At 58.3% G+C, this 19,493-nt stretch overlaps 1 protein-coding gene across 3 annotated transcripts in view; it reads left to right on the top strand.

Moving 5' to 3' along the window:
• Positions 1-19,493, top strand: part of FOXN3 (forkhead box N3) — a 188,418-nt gene that overhangs the window by 140,091 nt on the left and 28,834 nt on the right. For all 3 annotated transcript variants that reach the window (XM_075331144.1, XM_075331143.1, XM_075331145.1), the window contains exon 4: positions 8,330-8,394. In XM_075331144.1, coding sequence (XP_075187259.1) covers positions 8,330-8,394 — 65 coding nt within the window. The remainder of the gene's footprint in view (positions 1-8,329; positions 8,395-19,493) is intronic.

Below are 19,493 nucleotides of genomic sequence, written 5' to 3'. Positions count from 1 at the left end.
TCTAATCCTCTCCTGTGTGATACTGTCTGCTGAGCCGTGTATCTAATCCTATCCTGTGTGATACTGTGCTGAGCCGTGTATCTAATCCTCTCCTGTGTGATACGGTCTGCTGAGCTGTGTATCTAATCCTCTCCTGTGTGATACTGTCTGCTGAGCTGTGTATCTAATCCTCTCCTGTGTGATACTGTCTGCTGAGCTGTGTATCTAATCCTCTCCTGTGTGATACTGTCTGCTGAGCCATGTATCTAATCCTCTCCTGTGTGATACTGTCTGCTGAGCTGTGTATCTAATCCTCTCCTGTGTGATACTGTCTGCTGAGCCGTGTATCTAATCCTCTCCTGTGTGATACTGTCTGCTGAGCTGTGTATCTAATCCTATCCTGTGTGATACTGTCTGCTGAGCTGTGTATCTAATCCTCTCCTGTGTGATACTGTCTGCTGAGCCGTGTATCTAATCCTCTCCTGTGTGATACTGTCTGCTGAGCCGTGTATCTAATCCTCTCCTGTGTGATACTGTCTGCTGAGCTGTGTATCTAATCCTCTCCTGTGTGATACTGTGTGCTGAGCCGTGTATCTAATCCTCTCCTGTGTGATACTGTCTGCTGAGCTGTGTATCTAATCCTATCCTGTGTGATACTGTCTGCTGAGCTGTGTATCTAATCCTCTCCTGTGTGATACTGTCTGCTGAGCTGTGTATCTAATCCTCTCCTGTGTGATACTGTCTGCTGAGCCGTGTATCTAATCCTCTCCTGTGTGATACTGTCTGCTGAGCTGTGTATCTAATCCTCTCCTGTGTGATACTGTCCGCTGAGCTGTGTGTCTAATCCTCTCCTGTGTGATACTGTCTGCTGAGCTGTGTATCTAATCCTCTCCTGTGTGATACTGTCTGCTGAGCTGTGTATCTAATCCTGTCCTGTGTGATACTGTCTGCTGAGCTGTGTATCTAATCCTCTCCTGTGTGATACTGTCTGCTGAGCTGTGTATATAATCCTCTCCTGTGTGATACTGTCTGCTGAGCCATGTATCTAATCCTCTCCTGTGTGATACTGTCTGCTGAGCTGTGTGTCTAATCCTCTCCTGTGTGATACTGTCTGCTGAGCTGTGTATCTAATCCTCTCCTGTGTGATACTGTCTGCTGAGCCGTGTATCTAATCCTCTCCTGTGTGATACTGTCTGCTGAGCTGTGTATCTAATCCTCTCCTGTGTGATACTGTCTGCTGAGCTGTGTGTCTAATCCTCTCCTGTGTGATACTGTCTGCTGAGCTGTGTATCTAATGCTCTCCTGTGTGATACTGTCTGCTGAGCTGTGTATCTAATCCTCTCCTGTGTGATACTGTCTGCTGAGCTGTGTATCTAATCCTGTCCTGTGTGATACTGTCTGCTGAGCTGTGTATCTAATCCTCTCCTGTGTGATACTGTCTGCTGAGCTGTGCATCTAATCCTGTCCTGTGTGATACTGTCTGCCGAGCTGTGTGATTTGGTCTCTAAGTCATGCAGTGGTCTTTGGGGTACGGCCATGTTTGGGGTTCCCTTTTCTGTGTATATGATGTGTGCTCCTCCCTGTTTCTGGTGTATGATGGCGGTATTATTGGTGCAGTGATTGACAGAGCGCCCATTGTCCGCGCTGTATGTGGGTGCACAGACCCCGACCCTGCGCGGCCGCTCTCCACTGCACATGAATTCCTTCAGGCGCAGATCTCTGCCTGTAGTGAACCGTCTGTAGGAGCCGGACGCGCTCTGCTGTTTTGTGCAGGTTCACACTATAATGGTCTCTCTGCGTTATCAGCGCCATTGTTTTCTTTGCACCTTTGTTTCGTCGCTCTCTGCCTCCCGCTCGCTCTCTGCCTCCCGCTCGCTCTCTGCCTCCCGCTCGCTCTCTGCCTCCCGCTCGCTCTCTGCCTCCCGCTCGCTCTCTGCCTCCCGTTCGCTCTCTGCCTCCCGTTCGCTCTCTGCCTCCCGTTCGCTCTCTGCCTCCCGTTCGCTCTCTGCCTCGCGGTCGCTCTCTACCTCGCGGTCGCTCTCTGCCTCCCGCTCGCTCTCTGCCTCCCGCTCGCTCTCTGCCTCCCGCTCGCTCTCTGCCTCCCGCTCACTCTCTGCCTCCCGCTCACTCTCTGCCTCCCGCTCGCTCTCTGCCGGGCGCTCGTTCTCTGCCTTCCGTTTGCTCTGTACCTCCCATCGTTCTCTGCCTTGCGGTCGTGCTCTGCCTCTCAGTCGCTCTTTGCCTCCCACTCGCTCTCTGCCTCCCGCTCGCTCTCTGCCTCTCTGCCTCGCGGTCGCTCTCTGCCTCGCGGTCGCTCTCTGCCTCGCGGTCGCTCTCGGCCTCGCGGTCGCTCTCGGCCTCGCGGTCGCTCTCTGCCTCGCGGTCGCTCTCGGCCTCGCGGTCGCTCTCGGCCTCGCGGTCGCTCTCGGCCTCGCGGTTGCTCTCCGGGCGCTCTCGGCCTCGCAGTCGCTCTCGGCCTCGCGGTCGCTCTCTGCCTCGCGGTCGCTCTCTGCCTTGCGGTCACTGTCCGGGCGCTCTCTGCCTCGCGGTCGCTCTCTGCCTCGCGGTTGCTCTCTGCCTCGCGGTCGCTCTCCGGTCGCTCTCTGCCTCGCGGTCGCTCTCTGCTTCGCGGTCGCTCTGTGCCTCGCGGTCGCTCTCTGCCTCGCGGTCGCTCTCCGGTCGCTCTCTGCCTCGCGGTCGCTCTCTGCCTCGCGGTCGCTCTCTGCCTCGCGGTCGCTCTCTGCCTCGCGGTCGCTCTCTGGTCGCTCTCTGCCTCGCGGTCGCTCTCTGCCTCGCGGTCGCTCTCTGCCTCGCGGTCGCTCTCTGCCTCGCGGTCGCTCTCTGCCTCGCGGTCGCTCTCCGGTCGCTCTGCCTCGCGGTCGCTCTCTGCCTCGCGGTCGCTCTCTGCCTCGCGGTCGCTCTCTGCCTCGCGGGCGCTCTCTGCCTCGCGGTCGCTCTCTGCCTCGCGGTTGCGCTCTGCCTCGCGGTCGCTCTCTTATCCCGTGACGCTTTGCTAACTTTCACCTTGAAGCGCACGTCTTTCCAGGACGTAGATGGCCCGCGGCGATCCAGACTCTTGCACTCAGCAATGTTGACTGTTGCTAGGCAACAGGATAATTTTTCTTTCCGCGGTCGCAGACGCCGCTCCTCTTGTTTTGACAGTCGCTGTGAATGTAGCAGAGAAGCTGCTCCGTCCGAGCCGGAGTCTGGCAGCCGCGGTATAAACACGGGTCCCGGGCTCCTGGCAGCAGACGGGCTGCGCGTTGCGTGCTGCTGAATCCTCCGCTTTTTTGCCTCGTATCCCGCGGCGTCGCCTGGTTACGTTTCCTTTGCTCAGCGCCGTCCGGCCTCGTTTATAGAGAAGTTCATGACTCCGGGGTCGGTGCAGACGCGGCGCTGTGCGGTTTACCACTTCCTTCTCGTTTACGGTATAAAAATATAATCGTTCTCAGACACGTCGATGTATCTGCACGGGGGTTTTATTTAAAGGGATAGTGACCCTAATAAAGTCGGCATCAAAGGGCCCCGACGTCTGTATTATGGGATGCTCGGCACGGCCGCAGACGGTAGTTTCCATAGCTCCGAGGTCGGCAATAAATCCCAGCTAATAAGCCGACCTCGCGCCCGCGCCCTCCTGACAATACCACCCTTTTTTATAGGTCTAGCGCGGACCACAGAGACAGACGTTTCCAGACTTCCATTTGTCTCTGGTAACGAGGCGGCCTCTTTAATCACGTCGTTTAGTTAAATGGCCTCATTAGGGTAGAGCTGTGGAAACCGCATGGAGGAGCGAGACCTCTATAAACCTAAAGCGCGGAGTCGGGGGATTATGGAGAAGACTCCGCTTCTCTGTGCACCGCGGCCGTTCACCTGATGTGAAAAGACGCCACAAAAACGCCACGAGGACGCAACCCTGGTATAAATGAAGCAGCGCCCCCGTAAAAAAAAATGGTGCATTCTCCGAAATGAGCTCCTCATGGACTCGATCACCCGGAGATCTGCAGTCTGACACCCATTACTGCCCCGGAGATCTGCGGTCTGACGCCCATTACTGCCCCGGAGATCTGCAGCCTGACACCCATTACTGCCCCGGAGATCTGCGGTCTGACACCCATTACTGCCCCGGAGATCTGCGGTCTGACACCCATTACTGCCCCGGAGATCTGCCTCCTGACACCCATTACTGCCCCGGAGATCTGCAGCCTGACACCCATTACTGCCCCGGAGATCTGCGGTCTGACGCCCATTACTGCCCCGGAGATCTGCCTCCTGACACCCATTACTGCCCCGGAGATCTGCAGCCTGACACCCATTACTGCCCCGGAGATCTGCGGTCTGACGCCCATTAATGCCCCGGAGATCTGCGGTCTGACACCCATTACTGCCCCGGAGATCTGCAGCCTGACACCCATTACTGCCCCGGAGATCTGCGGACTGACGCCCATTACTGCCCCGGAGATCTGCGGTCTGACGCCCATTACTGCCCCGGAGATCTGCGGTCTGACACCCATTACTGCCCTGGAGATCTGCGGTCTGACACCCATTACTGCCCCGGAGAGCTGCGGTCTGACACCCATTACTGCCCCGGAGAGCTGCGGTCTGACACCCATTACTGCCCCGGAGATCTGCGGTCTGACACCCATTACTGCCCCGGAGATCTGCGGTCTGACACCCATTACTGCCCCAGAGATCTGCGGTCTGACACCCATTACTGCCCCGGAGATCTGCGGTCTGACGCCCATTACTGCCCCGGAGATCTGCGGTCTGACGCCCATTACTGCCCCGGGGATCTGCGGTCTGACACCCATTACTGCCCCGGAGATCTGCGGTCTGACACCCATTACTGCCCCGGAGATCTGCGGTCTGACACCCATTACTGCCCCGGAGATCTGCGGTCTGACACCCATTACTGCCCCGGAGATCTGCAGCCTGACACCCATTACTGCCCCGGAGATCTGCGGTCTGACGCCCATTACTGCCCCGGAGATCTGCGGTCTGACGCCCATTACTGCCCCGGAGATCTGCGGTCTGACACCCATTACTGCCCCGGAGATCTGCAGCCTGACACCCATTACTGCCCCGGAGATCTGCGGTCTGACGCCCATTACTGCCCCGGAGATCTGCGGTCTGACGCCCATTACTGCCCCGGAGATCTGCGGTCTGACGCCCATTACTGCCCCGGAGATCTGCGGTCTGACGCCCATTACTGCCCCGGAGATCTGCGGTCTGACGCCCATTACTGCCCCGGAGATCTGCGGTCTGACACCCATTACTGCCCCGGAGATCTGCGGTCTGACACCCATTACTGCCCCGGAGATCTGCGGTCTGACACCCATTACTGCCCCGGAGATCTGCGGTCTGACACCCATTACTGCCCCGGAGATCTGCGGTCTGACACCCATTACTGCCCCGGAGATCTGCGGTCTGACACCCATTACTGCCCCGGAGATCTGCGGTCTGACACCCATTACTGCCCCGGAGAGCTGCGGTCTGACGCCCATTACTGCCCCGGAGATCTGCGGTCTGACACCCATTACTGCCCCGGAGATCTGCGGTCTGACGCCCATTACTGCCCCGGAGATCTGCGGTCTGACACCCATTACTGTCCCGGAGATCTGCGGTCTGACACCCATTACTGCCCCGGAGATCTGCGGTCTGACGCCCATTACTGCCCCGGAGAGCTGCGGTCTGACACCCATTACTGCCCCGGAGATCTGCGGTCTGACACCCATTACTGTCCCGGAGATCTGCGGTCTGACGCCCATTACTGCCCCGGAGATCTGCGGTCTGACACCCATTACTGCCCCGGAGATCTGCGGTCTGACACCCATTACTGCCCCGGAGATCTGCGGTCTGACACCCATTACTGCCCCGGAGATCTGCAGCCTGACACCCATTACTGCCCCGGAGATCTGCGGTCTGACGCCCATTACTGCCCCGGAGATCTGCGGTCTGACGCCCATTACTGCCCCGGAGATCTGCGGTCTGACGCCCATTACTGCCCCGGAGATCTGCGGTCTGACGCCCATTACTGCCCCGGAGATCTGCGGTCTGACGCCCATTACTGCCCCGGAGATCTGCGGTCTGACACCCATTACTGCCCCGGAGATCTGCGGTCTGACACCCATTACTGCCCCGGAGATCTGCGGTCTGACACCCATTACTGCCCCGGAGATCTGCGGTCTGACACCCATTACTGCCCCGGAGATCTGCGGTCTGACACCCATTACTGCCCCGGAGATCTGCGGTCTGACACCCATTACTGCCCCGGAGATCTGCGGTCTGACACCCATTACTGCCCCGGAGAGCTGCGGTCTGACGCCCATTACTGCCCCGGAGATCTGCGGTCTGACACCCATTACTGCCCCGGAGATCTGCGGTCTGACGCCCATTACTGCCCCGGAGATCTGCGGTCTGACACCCATTACTGTCCCGGAGATCTGCGGTCTGACACCCATTACTGTCCCGGAGATCTGCGGTCTGACGCCCATTACTGCCCCGGAGCCACTAACTGCTAGAATATAATGAATAGGAGACTGGATCTGATGAATCGGTGATCAGCGGAGTAATTTGTTCTCCTGGTGACGCTGGATTGTGGCGGTCCCTGCCGGTTGCGGACCCTGCCATAGACGCCTTTGTGTGGGTCAAGATGCCCTTTGTTGGTTGCTGCCTCGCGGTGAATGGGCTCTGGAGTCTCCCATCCTTCCCCATTCTCCTGGAGTGTGGCGGGGAGGGGCTGCGGCCGGGGCCATTGTGACTCCTGATGGTCCCCACTTCTGGGGTCGTTACACCCATAAAGAGCAATTTCAATGTCCGAAAGTAGCGAGTGCCGGGACACGTGTGTAAATGGCCGCCCCTCCGAGGAGACGAGCGGCGAGATCTGCCCATCGTGACACTGATCCGTACCAACCGAAAAAAGGCTCTTTGGAAAGCTGGGTGGCAACCAATATGGCTGCGAATACAACCGTGGCTGAGGACTGCCGAGCGGCCCGGCTGCCTCCTTATGTCCCCACACCTCTGCATGACTAGGAAACGTCACCACCCAGCTTTCCCAGAGCCGGAGACGCTCCGGACACCAGTGACATTGTCACCCTGCTGGAGGCAGCAAGGACACTCTTCCCATGGAAGATCATACAACGGCTGCTCTTCTAAAAAAAAAAACAACTACATTTTTGGAAAATCGTAGCCAAAAAAACCTTAATGTATCAACATGTCCTTCTTGGTTTCTGTTGCCCTCGGTTACTGCACAATGCACCTTCTGGATACAATGTATCCGCTACAGATTGTGTTCTGATCTGCGTCTTCTCCGTCATCCGATCGTGTGAAGGAGCCGCAGCGCTCCACTATCCGATCTGCGTCTTCTCCGTCATCCGATCATGTGAAGGAGCCGCAGCGCTCCACCATCCGATCTGTGTCTTCTCCGTCATCCGATCATGTGAAGGAGCCGCAGCGCTCCACCATCCGATCTGCGTCTACTCCATCATCCGATCATGTGAAGGAGCCGCAGCGCTCCACCATCCGATCTGCGTCTTCTCCGTCATCCGATCATGTGAAGGAGCCGCAGCGCTCCACCATCCGATCTGCGTCTTCTCCGTCATCCAATCATGTGAAGGAGCCGCAGCGCTCCATCATCCGATCTGCCTCTTCTGTCATCTGATCATGTGAAGGAGCCGCAGCGCTCCACCATCCGATCTGCGTCTTCTCCGTCATCCAATCATGTGAAGGAACCGCAGCACTCCACCATCCGATCTGCGTCTTCTCCGTCATCCGATCATGTGAAGGAGCCGCAGCGCTCCACCATCCGATCTGCGTCTACTCCATCATCCGATCATGTGAAGGAGCCGCAGCACTCCACCATCCGATCTGCGTCTTCTCCGTCATCCAATCATGTGAAGGAGCCGCAGCACTCCACCATCCGATCTGCCTCTTCTGTCATCCGATCATGTGAAGGAGCCGCAGCGCTCCACCATCCGATCTGCGTCTTCTCCGTCATCCGATCATGTGAAGGAGCCGCAGCGCTCCATCATCCGATCTGCCTCTTCTGTCATCCGATCATGTGAAGGAGCCGCAGCGCTCCACCATCCGATCTGCGTCTTCTCCGTCATCCGATCATGTGAAGGAGCCGCAGCGCTCCATCATCCGATCTGCCTCTTCTGTCATCCGATCATGTGAAGGAGCTGCAGCGCTCCACCATCCGATCTGCGTCTACTCCACCATCCGATCATGTGAAGGAGCCGCAGCGCTCCACCATCCGATCTGCGTCTTCTCCGTCATCCGATCATGTGAAGGAGCCGCAGCGCTCCACCATCCGATCTGCAGCACTGACCCCTTGTTTCTCTTCTCTCCGCAGCACATCGGTCCCTCCTCTGTGGCCCGGAAGCAGCTTCTTCAAGAAAAACGGAGCTTTGCTTCAAGGTAAGAGACTTCCCGCTGCCGTCCCGAGCCCCCGGAGATGGAGCCGCCGCTGTCATGGCGAATCGCCTTCTTCTGTCTTCTCCGACTTTCTTATAGCGTTTGTGTTGCTGATGTTTCTGAGCAGATCGAGTAAATGTAGAAAGAACAAGGTGAAATCCCCGGTGCAGACGGCTCCGCTCCAGGGCGCCCCGGCCATGAATCCAGGAGCAGTGCCGTCTATTAGCGGTGCCGTCTATTAGCGGTGCCGTCTATTAGCGGCCTCCACGTTACTGGCGCTGACATTAATATCCATAAATAATACTGTAGGATGACCGGGGATTGGCTGCGCACGTCCACGCGTGGCTGATCGGAGAGGTCACAGGTCGGGGTTCACGGCCCACATTGGGGTGATCAGCCCTTTAAGGGTTACACGGTTTCTTTCTCGCGGTGTGGGGTTGTCGGGAGATCTGCGGCCCATTGTGCTGGGTCCTGGAAGCACAAAGCCTCCGCTCCCACCTCCTAACCAAACAGGATAAAGTTTAGTGGCGCACTTTGGTTGCCGTAGCAACCATGAGTGTGGCCGCAAATTACAGGGTGAAAGCACGCGGCTGTGTAAATGCTAGGTGTGTAGACCGCGATTACCTGCAATCTGATGCCCTCATCCCGCGGGCCGCAGCGTTAACCCTTACTGGCCCAGACGGAAGATTATCTGCACATTTATCCAGATGGTGACCTCACATCATGGCTCCTTGTCCTTCATACACATAAAGCTGCGCCCCATCACCCCCTCCAGACCCCCTGATTTCACTGCGCTCCCGTTCAGATCAGACCCTCAGTGCCCCCTCCTCTGTCCAGCCGTACAGACCATGTGTGGACTCTGCACCTCCAAATCCATCTGCTGCTGCCCCTTACAGGACTCTGACCCTCTCTAGACCCCCTTTGTCCTCTTTTCTGGAGACCCCCCCCTTTTTGCCTTTTCTTTTAGATACCCCCCTTTTTTTACTCCTCTCTGGAGACCCCCCTTTTTGACCTCTCTAGAGACCCCCCTTTTTACCTGTTCTCTAGAGATCCCCTTTTTGACCTGCTCTCTAGAGACCCCCCTTTTTGACCCGCTCTCTAGAGACACCCCCTTTTCTTATCTCCTCTCTAGAGACCCCCCCCCCCCTTTTTTTTTTTTTTACCTCCTTTCTAGAGACCCCCCCCTCTTTTTCTTTTTTTTTTTTGACCTTTTTTTTTCTAGAGACCTCTTTTTTGTACCTCCTCTCTAGAGGGCCCCTTTTGTTATCTCCTCCTCTCTAGGGACCCCCTTTTTTTTATCTCCTCTCTAGAGACCCCCTCTTTTTAGACCTCCTCTCTAGAGACTTCTCTAGAGACACCCCTCCTTTTTTTTTCCTTTACCTTTTCTCTAGAGAACCCCTTTTTGACCTCCTCTCTAGAGAACCCCCTTTATCCTTCCCCTCTGGACCCCATATATCTTTCCCTCTCTGTTTTCCCCCCGCTGGATGCCCCTCTCTCCTCCCCTTTGTCCTCCCCCCGCTGGATGCCCCTCTCTTCTCCCCTCTGTCCTCCACCCGCTGGACGCCCCTCTCTCCTCCCCTCTGTCCGCCCCCGCTGGACGCCCCTCTCTCTCCCCTCTGTCCGCCCCCCGCTGGACGCCCCTCTCTCCTCCCCTCTGTCCTTCCCCCGCTGGATGCCCCTCTCTCCTCCCCTCTGTCCTCCCCCCGCTGGATGCCCCTCTCTCTCTCCCCTCTGTACTCCCCCCACTGGATGCCCCTCTCTCCTCCCCTCTGTCCTCCCCCGCTGGACGCCCCTCTCTCCTCCCCTCTGTCCTCCCCCCGCTGGACGCCCCTCTCTCCTCCCCTCTGTCCTCCCCCCGCTGGACGCCCCTCTCTCCTCCCCTCTGTCCTCCCCCCGCTGGACGCCCCTCTCTCCTCCCCTCTGTCCTCCCCCCGCTGGACGCCCCTCTCTCCTCCCCTCTGTCCTCCCCCGCTGGACGCCCCTCTCTCCTCCCCTCTGTCCTCCCCCCGCTGGATGCCCCTCTCTCCTCCCCTCTCTCCTCTCCTCTGTCCTCCCCCCGCTGGACGCCCCTCTCTCCTCCCCTCTGTCCTCTCCCCCGCTGGATGCCCCTCTCTCCTCCCCTCTGTCCTCCCCCCGCTGGATGCCCCTCTCTCCTCCCCTCTGTCCTCCCCCCGCTGGATGCCCCTCTCTCCTCCCCTCTGTCCTCTCCCTGCTGGATGCCCCTCTCTCTTCCCCTCTGTCCTCCCCCCGCTGCACACCCCTCTCTCCTCCCTCTGTCTTCCCCCCGCTGGACGCCCCTCTCTCCTCCCTCTGTCCTCCCCCCGCTGGACGCCCCTCTGTCCTCCCCCCGCTGGACGCCCCTCTTTCCTCCCCCCGCTGGACGCCCCTCTTTCCTCCCCCGCTGGACGGCCCCTCTTTCCTCCCCCCGCTGGACGCCCCTCTGCCCTCCCCCCCGCTGGACGCCCCTCTGTCCTCCCCCCGCTGGACGCCCCTCTCTCCTCCCCTCTGCCCTCCCCCCCGCTGGACGCCCCTCTGTCCTCCCCCCGCTGGACGCCCCTCTCTCCTCCCCTCTGCCCTCCCCCCGCTGGATGCCCCTCTGTCCTCCCCCCGCTGGACGCCCCTCCCTCCTCCCCTCTGTCCTCCCTCTCTCCTCCCCTCTGTCCTCCCCCCGCTGGACGCCCCCCTCTCTCCTCCCCTCTGTCCTCCCCCGCTGGACGCCCCTCTCTCCTCCCCTCTGTCCTCCCCCGCTGGACGCCCCTCTCTCCTCCCCTCTGTCCTCCCCCCGCTGGACGCCCCTCTCTCCTCCCCTCTGTCCTCCCCCCGCTGGACGCCCCTCTCTCCTCCCCTCTGTCCTCTCCCCGCTGGACGCCCCTCTCTCCTCCCCTCTGTCCTCCCCCTGCTGGACGCCCCTCTCTCCTCCCCTCTGTCCTCCCCCGCTGGACGCCCCTCTCTCCTCCCCTCTGTCCTCCCCCCCCGCTGGACGCCCCTCTCTCCTCCCCTCTGTCCTCCCCCCGCTGGACGCCCCTCTCTCCTCCCCTCTGTCCTCCCCCCGCTGGACGCCCCTCTCTCTCCTCCCCTCTGTCCTCCCCCCGCTGGATGCCCCTCTCTCCTCCCCTCTCTCCTCCCCTCTGTCCTCCCCCCGCTGGACGCCCCTCTCTCCTCCCCTCTGTCCTTCCCCCGCTGGACGCCCCTCTCTCCTCCCCTCTGTCCTCTCCCTGCTGGATGCCCCTCTCTCTTCCCCTCTGTCCTCCCCCCGCTGCACACCCCTCTCTCCTCCCCTCTGTCTTCCCCCCGCTGGACGCCCCTCTCTCCTCCCCTCTGTCCTCCCCCCGCTGGACGCCCCTCTGTCCTCCCCCCGCTGGACGCCCCTCTTTCCTCCCCCCGCTGGACGCCCCTCTTTCCTCCCCCCGCTGGACGCCCCTCTTTCCTCCCCCCGCTGGACGCCCCTCTGCCCTCCCCCCCGCTGGACGCCCCTCTGTCCTCCCCCCGCTGGACGCCCCTCTCTCCTCCCCTCTGCCCTCCCCCCCGCTGGACGCCCCTCTGTCCTCCCCCCGCTGGACGCCCCTCTCTCCTCCCCTCTGCCCTCCCCCCGCTGGATGCCCCTCTGTCCTCCCCCCGCTGACGCCCCTCCCTCCTCCCCTCTGTCCTCCCCTCCCTCCTCCCCTCTGTCCTCCCCCCGCTGGACGCCCCCTCTCTCCTCCCCTCTGTCCTCCCCTGCTGGACGCCCCTCTCTCCTCCCCTCTGTCCTCCCCCCGCTGGACGCCCCTCTCTCCTCCCCTCTGTCCTCCCCCCGCTGGACGCCCCTCTCTCCTCCCCGCTGGACGCCCCTCTCTCCTCCCCTCTGTCCTCCCCCTGCTGGACGCCCCTCTCTCCTCCCCTCTGTCCTCTCCCCGCTGGATGCCCCTCTCTCCTCCCCTCTGTCCTCCCCCCGCTGGACCCCCAGGCTCAGGATATAGTCAGGAATCCCCCATACACACGATGTGGTCGCCCGTCCGCCCTGAGACTTGTGGGGTTAGATGGATATTTGGGGTTCATTCCCTCGCGCCCGTCTCGGAGGTGTTTGCTGCGGCTGCGAGTGACAATTCTGTGCTCGGAAAATAAAAATGAAGCCTCTGTGTAAATGGTATTGGATCCTCTGTCCATGTTGTTTTATGTACACAGCTCCCATGATGCATTGTGTTGCCGTGGTTACAGACTACACACAACCCCTGTGTAGTCGGATTGTGCTGATTAGTGGGGTGACGCCTCCCTTCTCCTCAGGATGGTGAGGGTTGTGTTCCTCTATTTCGGAGGGCTCAGTGAACACTTGACCTTCATGTCTCGGGGCGCTGGGTCCCCCCCACACACACCCGGCCCGTCCGGCGGTGAGGCCAGCGCCTCCAGTTTCAGTCTCTTATTTTCTCTTGTCCGGACATAGTTGACACGAGGCCGGATTCCTGCTCCACAGCCACCGCCGCCGCTCGGAGGAGGCCGATTCCTGCTCCGTAGCCACCGCCACCGCTCGGAGGAGGCCGGATTCCTGCTCCGCAGCCAGCGCCGCCGCTCGGAGGAGGCCGGATTCCTGCTCCGCAGCCACCACCGCCGCTCGGAGGAGGCCGGATTCCTGCTCCGCAGCCACCGCCGCCGCTCGGAGGAGGCCGGATTCCTGCTCCGTAGCCACCGCCGCCGCTCGGAGGAGGCCGGATTCCTGCTCCGTAGCCACCGCCGCCGCTCGGAGGAGGCCGGATTCCTGCTCCGCAGCCACCGCCGCCGCTCGGAGGAGGCCGGATTCCTGCTCCGTAGCCACCGCCGCCGCTCGGAGGAGGCCGGATTCCTGCTCCGTAGCCACCGCCGCCGCTCGGAGGAGCCGTCCTGTATTTACTTCACTTATTCAGGAGTAATGATGTCGCAGCCGCCGGTGGACGGAGCGCCAAAAACAGCGCGTCTGTCGGCCAGAGCACAGCTGAAAGCTGGGTGATGGCGCCGTACCCACCCTGGAGGGCTCCTCGCGGGTCATGTGACCTGCATTGGGCGCTGGGTGGGGGGTGAATAATTCAGACTTTACCAGATGTGAGTCTCTCGTGCCCGGACATGAAGAGCCAAACCGGTTTGTGTCTTCTACTTTCCTACTCAGCTGCTGAAAGATGTCACTCGGCAGCGCCTGCCCCCGGCCCCTGTCCAAACCGTCGCTGCCCCTCCCCCACCTACCACCCCGTACACGGAGACCCAGGGGTTTGCCGTGCTGTTTGGGGTTTGCTCTGCACTCGGGTTTGTTACGCTCTGCACTTGTGGTTTGCTCTGCGCTCGGGATGTTGCTCTGCGCTCGGGATGTTGCTCTGCGCTCGGGATGTTGCTCTGCTCTCGGGATGTTGCTCTGCGCTCGGAGTGTTGCTCTGCTCTCGGGGTGTTGCTCTGCTCTCGGGGTGTTGCTCTGCTCTCGGGTTGTTGCTCTGCGCTCGGGGTGTTGCTCTGCGCTCGGGGTGTTGCTCTGCGCTCGGGTGTTGCTCTGCGCTCGGGGTGTTGCTCTGCGCTCGGGGTGTTGCTCTGCGCTCGGGGTGTTGCTCTGCGCTCGGGGTGTTGCTCTGCGCTCGGGGTGTTGCTCTGCGCGCGGGGTTTGCCGTGCTGTTCAGGGTGTTGCTCTGCGCGCAGGGTGTTGCTCTGCTCTCGGGGTTTGCCGTGCTTTTCGGGGTTTGGTGATGCCGCCGCTGTTTCCTCGCCGTCCGTACATCCGGCTCTGCTCTCGGGGTGTTGCTCTGCGCGCGGGGTGTTGCTCTGCTCTCGGGGTGTTGCTCTGCGCTCGGGGGTTCGGTGATCCAGCCGCTGTTTCCTCGCCGTCCATACATCCGGCTCTGCTCTTGGGGTGTTGCTCTGCTCTCGGGGTGTTGCTCTGCGCGCGGGTGTTGCTCTGCTCTCTGGGTTTGCCATGCTGTTCGGGGTTCGGTGATGCCGCCGCTGTTTCCTCGCCGTCCATACATCCGGCTCTGCTCTCGGGATGTTGCTCTGCTCTCGGGGTTTGCCGTGCTGTTCGGGGTTCGGTGATGCCGCCGCTGTTTCCTCGCCGTCCATACATCCGGCTCTGCTCTCGGGGTGTTGCTCTGCTCTCGGGGTGTTTTGCTCTGCGCTCGGGGTTTCCTCGCCGTCCATACATCCGGCTCTGCTGCCATGTCTCCGGCGTCTTCTGACATTGCGATCGTCTATTTATAGCTGTGTGATGGCTCGTCAGGGCTTATCTGGTGCTATTCCTCCTGACGGCTGCGGCAGATGATAGGCGCAGCGTTATCCCTCCGCCTGGCGCTCTATCGATCACACCGCACGTTAAGTGGGCGAGCGCTGGGAATGAGACAGGTCCCCGCGGAGGCCTCCGATACGCCAGCACTAATACAATATTAAGTACATCAGCGATGGCGGTTCCTGCTGCTCCGGCCTTTACCAGCCGGATTGTGTTACCAAGCGCAGAAGGCAACCCCCCCAAATAGTCACCGCACCCCAAAAATATCAGTCTACAGCCGCCGGCTGCTGGAGACTTGTGGGGCGACCCGAGACTCTTCTTCGGGTGTTTTTTGTGCGGAGTCTTCATCTGCTCCTCGGCAGGGGTCTTCCCGGAGGCCACACTACACATATATATATATATACAGTATATATCGCTTTGTTTGCCCCCTGCTCCGGGCTCGATGCCCGTAATTCGCTTTCCATTAGCAGAGAGGAAAGGAGGTCATGGATGTAGCGGGGTTTTTTGGTTGGCCGCGGACAATGCGAGCGCCCCTTCCCTTCCTGCCCCGCACAATAGATGACTGTGCGCCTTTCACTGAGCCGCGATTACAAATGCCTCTTGTCACAAGCGATCAGCGTCGCGCCTCTGGCGAGGGGCAGCAGCGGTGGTCCCCGGCTGGCGGAGCAGATTGTTCACCTTTTTGTGTGCGGCGGCTCCAGCTATTGTCCTGGTGATCACTGACCCGGCTGCAATCGCACTTCATGCCACAAGGCTGGAAACGCGCCGGCCCTTCCATAACGGATCCTGGAAATGGAACGATGAAGACAAAAAAAGAAAAAATGGACGCGGCCCAGCGTGTAAAGCGCGTTTTGTATACGGCTCCGATCTGACAGCGCGGCCGCCCCTTCCCCTCCTCAGGGCGCACACCCATTCCTCGCAATATTATACCTACTGGTGAGAAATGATAAGACCCCGACCATAAAATCGCCGATCCGCTGCCGGGAAAGATGGGTGACGGCAAGTCCGACTGTATATAGATGTATTCAGTTTATAGGTTGTTAAACTACAACTCCCAGCATGCCCTGATAACATCCTGTGGCTATGTCATGCTGGGAGTTGTAGTTTAGCAACATCTGGCAGGTGACTGATCTGTGCTGCAGACTTGTCATGCAGGGCTACAGGAAAGCTGGGTGCAGAGGTGAGAGTGTCTCATTCTGCTTGTCCAGGTGCAGAAAAAAAGAAGAGACCTGAACCTGCGGCGCCCCCTGGTGACCGTGCGAGATACAACGTAACAACCGTGTATCAGTAATCTGCACCATAAATATTTACTAATTTCCTCATTCCCGCTTTCTAGCAGAGATCACATGATCCTGAGGACCGAGGCCAAGACTGCGGCCTCCACCCTCCGCGCCTCCACCCTCCGCACCGCCATCTTGCACTGACAGTTGAGTCATTTGTTGCCATAGTGATGAACTTGTTCTGCAGGTTCTACAGCCGAAACCTTATACACCGCAGAGTATATAACTGTGAAGAGGACTGGTGTGTATACAGCTGCGGGGTCCGCCATGTCTGAAAGTATATTCCTAACCGCTCAAAGGACAGGCGGCATTCAGTGATGTCACCGCTGATCTCTGGTGATGGATAGGAGGTGTCCTCAGTGATGTCTCTGCTGATCTCTGGTGATGGATAGGAGGTGTTCTCAGTGATGTCACCGCTGATCTCTGGTGATGGATAGGAGGTGTTCTCAGTGATGTCACCGCTGATCTCTGGTGATGGATAGGTGGTGTTCTCAGTGATGTCACCGCTGATCTCTGGTGATGGATAGGAGGTGTTCTCAGTGAGGTCACCGCTGATCTCTGGTGATGGATAGGAGGTGTTCTCAGTGAGGTCACCGCTGATCTCTGGTGATGGATAGGAGGTGTTCTCAGTGATGTCACCGCTGATCTCTGGTGATGGATAGGAGGTGTTCTCAGTGATGTCACCGCTGATCTCTGGTGATGGATAGGCGGCGTTCAGTGATGTCACCGCTGATCTCTGGTGATGGATAGGCGGTGTTCTCAGTGATGTCACTGCTGATCTCTGGTGATGGATAGGAGGTGTTCTCAGTGATGTCACCGCTGATCTCTGGTGATGGATAGGAGGTGTTCTCAGTGATGTCACCGCTGATCTCTGGTGATGGATAGGCGGTGTTCTCAGTGATGTCACCGCTGATCTCTGGTGATGGATAGGAGGTGTTCTCAGTGATGTCACTGCTGATCTCTGGTGATGGATAGGAAGTGTTCTCAGTGATGTCACCGCTGATCTCTGGTGATGGATAGGCGGTGTTCTCAGTGATGTCACTGCTGATCTCTGGTGATGGATAGGAGGTGTTCTCAGTGATGTCACCGCTGATCTCTGGTGATGGATAGGCGGTGTTCTCAGTGATGTCACCGCTGATCTCTGGTGATGGATAGGAGGTGTTCTCAGTGATGTCACCGCTGATCTCTGGTGATGGATAGGAGGTGTTCTCAGTGATGTCACTGCTGATCTCTGGTGATGGATAGGCGGTGTTCTCGGTGATGTCACCGCTGATCTCTGGTGATGGATAGGTGGTGTTCTCAGTGATGTCACTGCTGATCTCTGGTGATGGATAGGCGGTGTTCTCAGTGATGTCACCGCTGATCTCTGGTGAAGGATAGGAGGTGTTCTCAGTGATGTCACCGCTGATCTCTGGTGATGGATAGGCGGTGTTCTCAGTGATGTCACCGCTGATCTCTGGTGATGGATAGGAGGTGTTCTCAGTGATGTCACTGCTGATCTCTGGTGATGGATAGGCGGTGTTCTCAGTGATGTCACCGCTGATCTCTGGTGATGGATAGGAGGTGTTCTCAATGATGTCACCGCTGATCTCTGGTGATGGATAGGAGGTGTTCTCAATGATGTCACTGCTGATCTCTGGTGATGGATAGGAGGTGTTCTCAGTGATGTCACTGCTGATCTCTGGTGATGGATAGGAGGTGTTCTCAGTGATGTCACTGCTGATCTCTGGTGATGGATAGGCGGTGTTCTCAGTGATGTCACTGCTGATCTCTGGTGATGGATAGGAGGTGTTCTCAGTGATGTCACCGCTGATCTCTGGTGATGGATAGGCGGTGTTCTCAGTGATGTCACTGTTGATCTCTGGTGATGGATAGGAGGTGTTCTCAGTGATGTCACCGCTGATCTCTGGGGATGGATAGGAGGTGTTCTCAGTGATGTCACCTCTGGTGATGGATAGGAGGTGTTATCAGTGATGTCACCTCTGGTGATGGATAGGAGGTGTTCTCAGTGATGTCACCGCTGATCTCTGGTGATGGATAGGCGGTGTTCTCAGTGATGTCACCGCTGATCTCTGGTGATGGATAGGAGGTGTTCTCAGTGATGTCACTGCTGATCTCTGGTGATGGATAGGAGGTGTTCTCAATGATGTCACCGCTGATCTCTGGTGATGGATAGGAGGTGTTCTCAGTGATGTCACCGCTGATCTCTGGTGATGGATAGGAGGTGTTCTCAGTGATGTCACCGCTGATCTCTGGTGATGGATAGGAGGTGTTCTCAGTGATGTCACCGCTGATCTCTGGTGATGGATAGGAGGTGTTCTCAGTGATGTCACCGCTGATCTCTGGTGATGGATAGGAGATGTTCTCAGTGATGTCACTGCTGATCTCTGGTGATGGATAGGAGGTGTTCTCAGTGATGACACTGCTGATCTCTGGTGATGGATAGGAGGTGTTCTCAGTAATGACACTGCTGATCTCTGGTGATGGATAGGAGGTGTTCTCAGTGATGTCACCGCTAATCTCTGGTGATGGATAGGAGGTGTTCTCAGTGATGTCACCGCTGATCTCTGGTGATGGATAGGAGCTGTTCTCAGTGATGTCACCGCTGATCTCTGGTGATGGATAGGAGCTGTTCTCAGTGATGTCACCGCTGATCTCTGGTGATGGATAGGAGGTGTTCTCAGTGATGTCACCGCTGATCTCTGGTGATGGATAGGCGGTGTTCTCAGTGATGTCACCGCTGATCTCTGGTGATGGATAGGCGGTGTTCTCAGTGATGTCACCGCTGATCTCTGGTGATGGATAGGCGGTGTTCTCAGTGATGTCACCGCTGATCTCTGGTGATGGATAGGAGGTGTTCTCAGTGATGTCACTGCTGATCTCTGGTGATGGATAGGCGGTGTTCTCAGTGATGTCACCGCTGATCTCTGGTGATGGATAGGAGGTGTTCTCAGTGATGTCACTGCTGATCTCTGGTGATGGATAGGCGGTGTTCTCAGTGATGTCACCGCTGATCTCTGGTGATGGATAGGAGGTGTTCTCAGTGATGTCACCGCTGATCTCTGGTGATGGATAGGAGGTGTTCTCAGTGATGTCACTGCTGATCTCTGGTGATGGATAGGAGGTGTTCTCAGTGATGTCACCGCTGATCTCTGGTGATGGATAGGAGGTGTTCTCAGTGATGTCACTGCTGATCTCTGGTGATGGATAGGCGGTGTTCTCAGTGATGTCACCGCTGATCTCTGGTGATGGATAGGAGGTGTTCTCAGTGATGTCACTGCTGATCTCTGGTGATGGATAGGAGGTGTTCTCAGTGATGTCACTGCTGATCTCTGGTGATGGATAGGAGGTGTTCTCAGTGATGTCACCGCTGATCTCTGGTGATGGATAGGAGGTGTTCTCAGTGATGTCACTGCTGATCTCTGGTGATGGATAGGCGGTGTTCTCAGTGATGTCACTGCTGATCTCTGGTGATGGATAGGAGGTGTTCTCAGTGATGTCACCGCTGATCTCTGGTGATGGATAGGAGGTGTTCTCAGTGATTTCACCGCTGATCTCTGGTGATGGATAGGAGGTGTTCTCAGTGATGTCACTGCTGATCTCTGGTGATGGAT

The sequence above is a fragment of the Anomaloglossus baeobatrachus genome, chromosome 12 (assembly GCF_048569485.1).
Source record: "Anomaloglossus baeobatrachus isolate aAnoBae1 chromosome 12, aAnoBae1.hap1, whole genome shotgun sequence".
NCBI classification, from domain to species: Eukaryota; Metazoa; Chordata; class Amphibia; order Anura; family Aromobatidae; genus Anomaloglossus; species Anomaloglossus baeobatrachus.
This window is presented reverse-complemented; position numbering and strand designations above follow the sequence as displayed.